General features: G+C 52.3%; 1 protein-coding gene across 4 annotated transcripts in view; it reads right to left on the minus strand.

Annotated features, from left to right (window-relative positions):
* Window positions 1-2,272, minus strand: part of PTBP2 (polypyrimidine tract binding protein 2) — a 44,515-nt gene extending 42,243 nt beyond the window's left edge. The window contains exons 1-2 of one of the 4 annotated variants that reach the window (XM_037152942.2): window positions 2,072-2,272; window positions 891-921 (exon numbers count right to left, since the gene is read on the minus strand). In XM_037152942.2, coding sequence (XP_037008837.1) covers window positions 891-921; window positions 2,072-2,079 — 39 coding nt within the window. In that variant the 5' untranslated portion in view covers window positions 2,080-2,272. The remainder of the gene's footprint in view (window positions 1-890; window positions 922-2,071) is intronic. The other 3 variants (XM_037152941.2, XM_037152945.2, XM_037152944.2) reach the window with 3 other exon arrangements.
* Window positions 2,273-11,814: the final 9,542 nt, after the last annotated feature.

Genomic DNA, 11,814 nt, shown 5'->3' on the forward strand with positions numbered 1-11,814 from the left:
ACTCGGGGCTCCAAGGGGACATCACTGCAGCCACCAAGTATTTAAGCCCTGTGAGTCTTGCGTTGCCCTCCTGCCCCCACAGCAGGCCATGTCTGCCAGCGCCGCCCTGGACTCGGGTACCAGCTCCCAGGCCTCCAGCCAGCGCTCTGCCCGGGGCACACAGGGGCTCAGACCCGAGGTGCTCCCACTGGCGGGCACCACGCGACAGAGGACCCCCTGCTGAACGCAGGGGGGGGGGGGCAAGGGACCTGGCAAGGGTCAAGGGCCCTGCGTGGGAGAACCCACACACGTTGGGAACAGAGTTTCTGTTCTGAGTGAGGAAAGGTCCCAGCGCTGGTGGGGGTCACCTTCCTCTGTCCCTCCCTCGGCCTTCAGCGGGACCTCAGATGCGTCTCTTCGCTCATAGCATCTCAGGCCAAGCCAGGCAAAGGGGGGAACCCAGGTGGCCGCACTGCGCCTGTGCAGTTTTATTGCCCCCACGGTGTGTAACCATTGTGCCCACGTGCTCTGCGCGTCCTTGTTTTTTCCTCACAAATTTGGGGGAGGGGGGTGCGCAAAAAAAGATACCCAGCCAATACCAGGTGATAAAACCCCATGGGTCAGGCGGGCGCCCTGGGCTGGCTGCCAGCACACGCCCCTTCCAGTAGAGAGTGGGACCTCGGTTCTTCTCCCAGACGCCGCTCGGGGAGTCGCTTTCAGGGCCTGAAGGCCACTGACAACTCCTGTAGGTCACTTCAGCCCACGGCGTCATCTCTTCAGGTCACAAACTACAGGATCCCACTTCAAAACGGAAACCCTAGACAGCTGGGTTTTCTTAGTTGCATTCATTTTAAAAAACTAAGTGACAATGTCCGTTAATTGGGCTGACAAATTCCACAGTCATTTCCTACCTTGACGCCAACTGCGACCTCTGTGACGATTCTGGGGAGAGAAAAGAAGAGCAGGTTCAGCCCCTGGTTCCTCTCGCCCTCCCTGCGCGTCTGTCCCATTGCCAGGGACTGTCCCAGGACTGTCCCGGGGCTGTCCCAAGGCAGACGGCACGTGCTGCCCTGGGGCAAGGAGCGAGGAAGTGAACGAACCGGCCGCCTGGACCAGCAGGCCCGGGCCCCCCACAGAGGGATCCGGGCTCGGGGCGGGCAGGGCCTGCTCCCGGCCCCCGGGCGCGCCACTCCCCGGGAAACCACTCGGAGTTGTGCCCCGCACTTCCACACGCTCCGCACTAAGTTATCGCGGGATCAGCGCGGACTCCGCGCGCTGCGCCCGGGGTCTCGCGGCGCCCTCGGAGGGTCTGACAAAGGCGCTTTGTCAGGGGCAGCGTCTCTCCGCCCCCACCCGGCCGGGAGGGCGCGCGGCCCGGCGGTTGACTTCCACGCGCCGGGGGAGGGGCGGGGGGGAACGGCCGCTCGTGGCCCCGGTCGTCCCGGGGCCGTTTTTTGTTTGCCCGGAAACGGGTCAAAGTGGCTCCGGCGCCGGCTCCGCGCGGCGGGCGTGCTCCCGTGTCGCCGAGTCCGCGTGACGGGGCCGCGCGCACACGCCCGGGACGGCAGGGCTCACTCTGGGCCGCGGAGCCGGAGCCGGCCCCGCGAGTCCCGGGCCCACCTAACGGCCTTCCGCCGCCGCCCCCAGCCGGCGACAACAAAGGAGGTGACACCGCCGCCCCTCCCCCGCCCGGCGGCCCCACTCGCTTCCGCGGACCTCCCGCAACGCGGGCCGGGCTGTGGGGCCGGCGAGGCCGCGGGGAACGCGGGACGCGGGCCTCCCCGGCCCCCGGCTTCCCTCAGCCCCGCGCGGTCCCCGGCCCAGCGCCCAGATTACCGGCCGAGGTGGCTCGGGGTCCCTGGCCGGCGAGGCGCTCGGTTCCGCCTAGCCCGGCCCCGGGGGCCGCCGGTCCCCGGTCCCCGGCCCGGCCCGTGAGTCCCCCGAAGCGGCCCGGGCGACGGGGGGTGTGTGCGAGGGGGCGGCGGGGACCGCCGCGGGGCCCGCCAGCGGCCGCCAGGGTCGTCCCCGGACCGGACCCCGCCCGACCGCGGGGCGACCCCCTCCCAGCCCCCCGAGCCGGCCGGTCACCTACCCGTCCATTGCCGAACCGGACAAAGCCTCGTCCCGGGGACCGAGCGGCGCACCAGCCAGAACACACGAGCGGCGACAAAATGGCGGCCAGGGCGCGACGGAAATGGCCGAGGGCGCGGGGCGCGCGGGCCGAGCGGCGGAAAGAGCCGAAGCGCCGCGCGGAGGGGAGGGGGCGGGGAGGGCCCGGGCGGCACCTGCGGGCGGGCGGCGGGGACCGCGCGGCGGCCCTTGTACCCCGGCCGGCCCGGCCGCGGCCCTGCGGGGCCGCTCCGCCCCGCCGGCCCGGGAAAGCCGGCTTCGTAGCCCTGCTCGCCCGGTGCCTCGTGGCCCGTGAGGGACCCTCCCTGTCCCCAGACGCGGGACCTCAGGGCCCCGGACTCGCCAGGGACAGCCTGCGGGCAACTCACGGCCGCGGGCGTTCCCTGCGGGCACCGATCTCCGCGCGGGGACAACAGGGCTCCCGACTCCCTGGAGGACGGCTAGGGGGGCACCTGACGGAAATGTCCCCAGAGCCTGGTCGGGGGAGGGCGCAGGTGGGCCCCGTGTCCCAGGGCGGGAGCCGCCGTCGGGGATGGGGTGCCCGCGGGTTCACTTCGGCTTACACAGGGAAGGGCCGCTCCTGGACCGGACGGACGGCCCCGTGTCTGTCCCACAGGCTCCCGCGTATTGGCAGCAGCATTTGGGACGTTTTCCTGTAACGTATGCTTAGCGGAGGCTCGACCGAGTTTGGGCAGGCGGCCACTTTGGAAAACTTGCTCAGTGGGGCCTGCTTGGCCAGTGCCTTTTCCTCGTCTGCCTTCACCCCCGGCCTGGGCGTGCAGCGCACAAATGCCCGTCTGGTTCTGAGAAACGAGAAATCTTCCCTCCATCTCCCCGCTTATTCCCCACGCCCACTCTGCGTTTTCCTTCTCCCCCTTCAGGCAAACCCTTTACCCCGTGCCAATTGGAATTTCACTCTAAGTGGTAGTTTATCATTCACTCAGTTATATTACTTTCAGTTGGACAGACCTTAAAGAGCTTCTTGTCCAAATACTTTGTTATGAAACTCTTCAAAGTGCTTAAAAAATTTAAATTCTTAATTTGCCTCAGAGACTGCTAAGTCTACCAAAAAAAATCTGTTTCTTACAATGCCTTCGCTTTGCCTCAGCAGTGGCTTACGATACAGAAAGGACCTATATCCATGCCATTAATAATCACTTTTTACATATCCGTGGTTTCGTACATGTATTTTTACTTAACAATTAAATGTGTAATTGTTGAGTAAACAATTACAGGAACTCCAGCGTGATTCTCGGCATTCCCCACATTGATTCAATCAATATTGATTGATTGGCTCTTGCTTCATCTGGGCAAAGGCAAACTGTTCTGTGAGGGGTAAGCCTGTCCTTGGGTGGCGAAAGGAATGATAGTACTCACAAAACCACATGGCTCTTTTTTTTTCTTTTTAAGTAAAGAACAACCCTACAAACAATAGTCGATATGCTTGCTTATTCCCACCCATCACCTTCTAGAAAAAAGTTAAGGTTATTCACAAGTGAAGACACATAAAATACAAGATGAACTAGAGTGAAATAAGGAATAAAAGAAGCACAGACCAGAGTCAGGAATGAGACTGAGACAGCAAAGTGTATCGCAAAGGCATGTTCATTAAAGACCGGCCTTGGACTTGAACTGTCTCCTTTCGTAGCTGTGTGGCTTTAGGCTTGCTCATTCTCCAAGAAAGAGTTTCCTTTACTGAAACAGAAAGTAAATTAGGCCATCATTATAGATGTTTGTGAGGTCGGATGCCTGACTGTGTGTAAGGCGCCTCCTCAGCGCGTAAAGAGCTCTATCATCATCCTTATTATTTTATTAGCTGGTGTCGTCCCCTTGAAAAGGAAGTGGTCACAAACTGGGCTCTGGGATTTTTAACAGCCAGCCATATTCAAATAAATAAATCGATATAGAGATTTTCACAAAGGTTAAACATGGCACTAAAGTCATTCGATTGGCCAGTATCTACTGGTATAAATCTGAGAGAACGTCGTAGATACATTTTCAAATCCCCATCCAAATCTACATTGTATGGCTTTTATGAGTTAACCATGGGCTGGATTATTAATCTCAACATTAGCAGATGGCCAACCTTTGTGATATATGACAAGATTACATTAGTGTTTATGGATTCCTAACAAAATAAGGCAATAAAAACCAAAGTGCATGCACAGTATTATTTTCACACACATATCTTTAGGAGCATAATGACTTGCTTGTTCCTTTCCGCATGGTAAATGTTTTGACCTTTTACAGAGATTTACACTTAGGCGAACGAAGATTAGTTCCAAATTTCAGTGTATGGGAAGCCCAAATGAGGTCTGATGTTGGTGCAGTAAAAACAGGAAGTAGGGTGTGCTCTTGACGCTCGGGCTTCCGAGCCCCACCTCGAAGCAGCATATAGCTCTAAAGACTGTCTTTGTTTACCCTTCTCATGTGCCGTTTCTTCTTATGAGAGGAGGGAATGATAATAAGATCGATTAGGTAGTTTTTGGATACGTATTTGAATAAGTCATTTAAATTCAAAACAGAAAAATCCAACAGGTATACAAGTTTATACAAAATGCCGGAAAAGCGCCAAATAGAGACAAAAGTAGATTTAATGGTTGCCTAAGGCCTGGGAGTGGGGGCGGGGAATAACAGGGAGTGAACACAAAGCTTCTAGGCTGATGGGAACGTCCTCAAACCAGCCGGTGAGGATAGTTGTACGGGACAGTGAGGTTCGTCGAACTATACACTTAATACCGGTGAAATCCATAATATGTAAATCATGTAGCAATAAAGCTGTTAACAAAAAGGGAACACGTATATGTTCTCCTCCTGCTCCCCTGCTCCCAAGTGCCTTCTAGAAATGTCCTATGTGTAAGCTGATCACATATGTAGGTTTTTTTTCTAACATAGGAACTACAGCTCATCCTGTTCTGCAACTTATTTCTTAACTTACAAGTATAGCGGAGAGGGCTTTTCTCATCAGTGCGTTGGGAGGTGCCTCCTCCTTCACGGGGCCACTTGCTATCACTCCACACATGAGCCAGGACTGACTTAACTAGGGCTCCCTGATACGTGTTTCTGTGCCCCCAGTCTTGCTACTAACAAACAATTCTGCAGTGAATATCCTTGTTTCTAAGTCATTTTCCACCTGCGTGGATCTGCCTGCTGGGTAAACACTGTATGTGCTAGTTCTGGTTATGCCTCCTTCATCTTAAAACATGCTCTCAAATTATCGTCCAGCTCCTTGAGTCCTCATGGGAAAGTATTTGCATTCCTACCCTTTTAAAAAGAGCTGAGTTCTTTAATGTATAGAGTCCCTACAAACAAAAATGTCCAAGGCCAGCAGTCAAATTAAAAAATGGGTAAAGTATGTGAATAAACTATGAACAAACATTACAGAAAAGTAAACAACAACAGCAAGAAAACCTCAGCCTCACTTATAATCAGAAATTCATGGTAAACTGCACTAAGGCCTCTTGTCACCGGTCAGTGCCCGGCTGCCCAGCCCCCAGGCGGACATGGCACCAACTTCCTGATCACGGAGAAAGAGGGATTCTCTTCCAAACTATCAATAATGTGCAAACAGAATCAAGGCACTTTTAGCTACACTGAATATCAAACATTTTGTTTCCTTATGCATTTTTCTCTGAAATCTTCTGGAAGATGCATTTCTAAAATGAGGGAATATACCTCAGTAAAAAAGAAGATGTGAGACCCAGGAGACCTGAGATCCAATGCACAAGACAGGAGAAGTAAGTTAGATTCTGGGAAAGAAGGTGGAGGCCAATGGCTGTGTACTTCCACACCTGTGCACCTGTGCAGGTGTGCACCCATACAGTGATGCACCCGTGCACAAACACCCAGATACAGCTATGCACCTGTGCGCTTACGGAGAGCTACGCACCTGTACACCTGTGCACCTCTGCAGCTATGCAGCGATGCAGCAATCCTTCAGGTCCAATGCAGCATGAGATCAGAGAGCCCCAGGAAAGAGGTCTCCAAGGAAAACAAATGGACCTTAAACATTTATAATGCCCATACACCTTGAGCAGAATTTTTTTTCGTGCCGTTGAATGCTTAGGGGAAGAAAATTAAAGGTATATGAAAAATTTTTTTACATGAACTCCAAGATAAATATTGTCAAAACTTGCACAGAAATATCACAGGGCACTTTACGGCTTAGTTGTAAAACTAGTTACATCATTATAATAATGGAATCACGGAATATTAATAAAATGAAGATTGCTAAACAATTTCGTGGGAGAATGAAAGAGGTGTGTGTGTGTGTGTGTGTGTGTGTGTGTGTGTGTGTGTGGTCGGCATAGACATTCCCATGTTCCAAAGCAGGCCGTCACTAGATAATGTCTGGAACTGACAGGTGCGATCACGGCAGGTGAGCATGCAGGTAAACCGGGGGATGGGGAGCAGGATCAAAGCTCTCCTTTCTGGATGTGGTGCTGGAGGCTAAGGAAAGAGGGAGGCGGAGAAGGGTGCCTCGGGCCTTTGCTCACTGCGTGAGGAACCTCCCACGACTATTTAATTTCTAGGCCACGTACTTCGATAAAAATAAATTTTACGTTTTAAAAAGAAAGGATTAGGTGGCAGCGAGCACAAGGCTGTTCCAGCACACACAGGGCCTCTTTTGTATTCAGCAGAAGGACTGCTTCTCGGCATGTTTCCTGCAAACAGCCAGCCTCCCCCGACTCTGCACGTACACGGCAGAGATTATTCTCGGAAGGGAGCACAGCGGTTCCAACGGATCAGCAGTTTTTAAGATGATGGTGGAGAAAGAGCCAAACGAGGGATGAGAATGAAAAAAGTCAACTCCACAGAAAAGTAAAGGATGAAAAAAAATGCTAAATACAAAGGGAATAACCTCATCTTGCCTTACAATGTCCTAAACTCTGGAACGTGATGACGCCCCCGTGATAATTTGGGCAGCTGTCTGCAAAGAGCCACATGTGCGGCAGCCGAGGATATGGACTGCAAAGGGACGCACAGCTCCCAAGCTCGTTCTCAGAAGGAGCGGCTCTTCCAGCCTCAATTCTTCTCCGATAACTTCACAAAGAAAGGAGCCACAGTAACAAATGAAAACCACCAGCCTTCACGAAATTTTTTTACACTTCTAAAGTTTTCAAAGTAGTTTGAATACATTTGCTCCTAAACACTGGCAATGAAGCAATTGAGAAATGGCAGCTGAACATAGTTCCGATTTATGCAAGACTCTTACTTTGCAATAGGGGTCTCTGCTGGGTTGTTATCGCCCACGCAATGACCCCCTCACCCCATACGTCATTTTCTATTTCAGAAATAAAATATCCTCATAAGAAGGAGAAAAGGGATATGATTTTGTTCTTATTTAATATCTACAATGAAGGGTTTACCGAGATCAAAAACTATGATAATTTGCATTAGGAAGACAGAATAAACGTTCTAAATGAAATTGGAAGGAATGTGATAGGAATACAAATGTCAATTCTCTTATTTAGGGTTTCAGAAAAGCAGTTACGTGAACACTCCACATACAAGGGCAAATATGGTTTGATGACAGACCCTGTAAAAACAGCATTGACCCAAAGCAAGTACGATCTTAGAATGGTTTCAGGGACATGGAAGGACTCGATAAAGGATGTCAGAGTGCCACTGTGCTCTTCTCGAATTTTGCCCATCCCTTATTTTACCCTTGGAAGGACCGTGGAGAAAACAATAGTTGTTATACCAGGGTCATTGTGGACAGTGTTATTATGGTGGGCCACTCAGCATCCACTCTGCTCTTTCCTGTGTAGCAGCCACCGTGAAATTTGGGCGACTTTGACCCTCACTCCCAGCCTCAGGGCTGAGTCAAAGCAATTCATGCACCTCTATAGTGAGAGCTTCCGGTCGTCTGGACCCAGGGCACTCCCTTGACCCCAGGAGTTGGCTCAAGGGTGGATCAATCAGCCTGAAATGTGCCCCCATTCAGGGATGGCAGTGTTCATCCTCCCCTGCCGGACACAAATGTGGGAGCAGGCAGCCCTGCCAGAATCACAAAAGGAGCCCACCTGAGCATAAAGCCCACTGAAAACCAGCAAGAATCTCTTGCTTCCTGACCATGTATTTTTCTAGGAGCCAGGGAGATTTTTTTTCTTTTACTATAGAAAGCTCCTGTCACTCCTGGACTCAGGATCCTGAAATGGAGCATTAGTTCATTCTCAGAATAAGCCAAGGTCCTCACAGGGCGCTTGTAGTCCTGCGTGATCTGGCCCCGTCCCCTCTCAGATTCTTCACTGACGCACTGGCCTTCTGTGCGACCCGAGAACATGCCAGACACTGTCTCCCCCTCAGGGCCTTCACGTAAGATCTTTCTGGGGCAATCAAAAGCACCCTAAGCATTACAATATGGAGGGTGAGAGGCCGAATCAGGGATGACTCACTCCTCACAGGGACACTTTCTCGCTCCGCAAAGCAGCGTGGATGGGGGATCTAGACCAGCACATTTCGGCTCAGCTGAAGGATGAACCTCCTACCTCTGAGGCTGGCTTCCCTGGATCGAGCTGCCTCACGCTCAGTCACTGTCATGAGTGTCCCATGTCCTTGAGAGGGGGGAGGGGCACAGCACCAGGCGGGGGGGGTGGCTCGGTGAGCTGTGTGTTTTTTCTACTGCACTAGCCGGTACAAGGTGTTTTGCTGTGGGCGCTTCTGGGATACCAGCTTAGCCCATACACAGATCCCCTGTCTTCACGTGAGCTGGGGGGTGGGTGGGGCATCCGTGGCCCTGTGTCCACAGTGAGCTCCTGTGGCCGCCACTGATTAGACCAGGAGTGGCAGGTTAGGAAACACACCAATCAGATGCTTCCATCAAGAAATTCAGACACAGGAGAGCCCTGGAGGGGTGGCTCTGTTGGTCATTGTGTCCTCCCCATACACCAAGGTCGTGGGTTCCATCCCTGGTCCGGGCACATACAAGAATCAACCGATGAATGCATAAGTGGAGCAACAAATCTCTTTCTCTCTCATCAATTAATAATAATAATAATAATAATAAACACATTTTAGAAATAGGAGAAAAGACTCTCCACTGGCCTTCTTCTGTGATTAGAAAGATAACGTCTTGTCTCATAAGTGACTGGACAACCTCATTCCACCAGGTGAGCAGAGATACCAGGGAGTGGGGATGCCTGGTCTTGATACAGGGTGCAGCCAAAGGGGGCCCCCCCCAGAAAAAGATTTGGAATGGTGTCCAGAATTCAAAGTGTATGGGAATGATGGAGAGACATATAAGATGTCCTCACCCCACCCCCACAGGTGTGAGTTGGGGGGAAGGGACAGTTTTGCACAGCCACAGCCTTGCAGCTAATCCATGGCATTGTCTTTTAACATATCTATAGCCTCTGGCGGTCACTTGGATATGTTAAATGGCTGTGGCCAGGCTTGGAGCTAGGGGGATGAAGTCACTTCCCCCCAAGATGTAACTGGGGGCAAGTCCCCCCAAGTTACAGTGCTTGCGTAGGGGCTTGGAGAAGATTGGCTCGAGGACATGGGATGATTACTGCCCAGACTAACGATGGCAGCCCAGTAAACTTGTATTAATACAGAATACTGGCAGGTGTAACTGATTTTGGGAGGAGTCGGAAATAGGGGTACAGAGGAAGATAGGTGCTGGGATTTAAGAGCCAGGCACGGCAGCCATTGGGAGAGAGCCACGCGGTTTCAGCAGAGTGAGGACCCCCTGTTGGTGAGGTGAAAGAGGGAGCCACGTGGTTTTGGCAGAGTGTGGAACCCCTCTTTCCCAGGTGAAAGGGAAAAACCACACAGCTTGGCCAGAATGGAGATCCCTGCAGCCAGGTGAAGAAGACAGCCACATGCTTTTGGTGGAGTGCGGACTCCTGCAGCTTTGGTAGAAGAGGCCCACGCGGCTTTGGGGTGCCCCCTTTGGCTGTGGGGCCTGAAAAGCAACAGAGACTTTGACTGGAACTGGGTACAAAGGACTCTTGCCAGTGGACCATGAGAGAGTACCGCAGTACTTTGGATTAACTCGAGATCCTGCACAGTGACACAGCTGACGGTGCCAGCGGCCTGCAACACAGACGTGTGCTCTTTTCCTGATTTACGGTACCCGGAGTTGGGACAAGAGGGAAGGGAGCGCTGTGTGGGTGTAGATGTATAACCTAAAGGACTTTGATATTTTAGTGGTGGCATTAGGCCTAAATAGCATTAAATAAACATTTTGTTTCCTTTTCACAAATCTCTGGCATTGAGAGATGTGTTTCCAATTGGCAGCGGACAGAAGGGCCCAGTAGATTTTAGTATTTTGGTTTTCGGGAGGGGCCCCTGTTGTACAGCAGTTTTGGGCATCCCTAGGTGGGCCAAATATTGTATTGCCCCTCCCTCGGACCACCTCCTCTTGTTCGGTAACAGTCTCAGAGGCTAATTAGGGTTAATTTATGAACAACTTGGTCTAGTCATTAAATAGGCCTCTTAAGGATTAGGGGTTTTTGTTTCATTAAAGTGTAGTTGACACAGAATATCCTCTTGGTTTCAGATGGACAACCCAGAGTTTCAACACCCGTGCACCTTATGAAGTGACTCACAATGACCCAGTGGGCTGTCACTGTGTGGTCCCCACGGGTCCCCACAACATTTTGACCACATTCCCTGAGCTGTGAGTTCTACCCGAGTGACTTTTTATTTTATAACCGGGAATTCGTGCCTCTCCAGCCCTTCCCATTTTCACTCATCCCCCCTCCCCTTTGCCCTCCATCCGCCTGTTCTCTGTGGCTGTTTTGTTTTGATTAATTCCTTGCTTTGACCTTCACATTCCTCACATGAGTGACATCATACGGTATCTCTGTCTGTCTGTCTGTCTGCCCTATTTCACCTGGCGTAATACCCTGTAGGTCCACGCGTGTTGTCACAAATGGCGAGACTTCGTTCTTCGTATCGGCCACTCCACCATGGTGTGTATCATCCCATCGTTTTTGCCCAGGCGTCTGCCGATGGGCGTGTACATTGCGTCCATGTCTTGGGTGTTGTCCATACTGCCGCAGTGAACAATTTTGCACCTTTTTTTTTTTGAATTAGTGTCTTCAGTTTCTTCACGTAAGTGCCCAGAAGTAGAATCGCTGGGTCGCAGGGTAGTTTTCATTTCGATTTTCCGAGGCGCCTCCACACCATCTCCCACAGCGGCTGCAGCAAGCTACACTCCCACCACCAGGCCCCGCGGGTCCCTGTCTCCACATTCTCCCCAACGCTTGTCATCGTCTTCTCGAGAAAAGCCATCCTGACCGGCGCACGGCGCTGTCTCACGGGGGTTTTCACTCGCATTTCCCTAATGATCAGGGACATTGCACATCAATTCACGTGTCTGTCCTTCATCTGAATCGCTCTTTGGAGAAATGTCTTTGCAGGTCCTCTGCCTGTTTTTTAACTGGGTTGTTCATTGCTTTCGTGTGGAGCTGTGTACGTTCTTTGCGTATTCGGGATATGAACCTCCTATCAGATGTGGCGTTTGCAGATAACTTCTCCTCGGTCCTGAAGCCCGTTCACTACTCAGCGTGTGGATAGCAGAAAGAGTGTGACTCTCTCGCTGACCGGGGGAGGGGACATGGCAAAATCTCCTCTGGGCTTTGTCGCAGTCAAACGACCCCAGGCATTTCCTCTTCCTCGGGGGTGATCCTGGCTTGTTCACCGCCGCTTTGTTCACAGCCCAACGCGTTCTGTCTGCCGAGCCTACCCCACCTG

The sequence above is a fragment of the Artibeus jamaicensis genome, unplaced genomic scaffold (assembly GCF_021234435.1).
Source record: "Artibeus jamaicensis isolate MK-2021 breed Jamaican fruit bat unplaced genomic scaffold, CSHL_Jam_final scaffold_1689, whole genome shotgun sequence".
Lineage (NCBI taxonomy): Eukaryota > Metazoa > Chordata > Mammalia > Chiroptera > Phyllostomidae > Artibeus > Artibeus jamaicensis.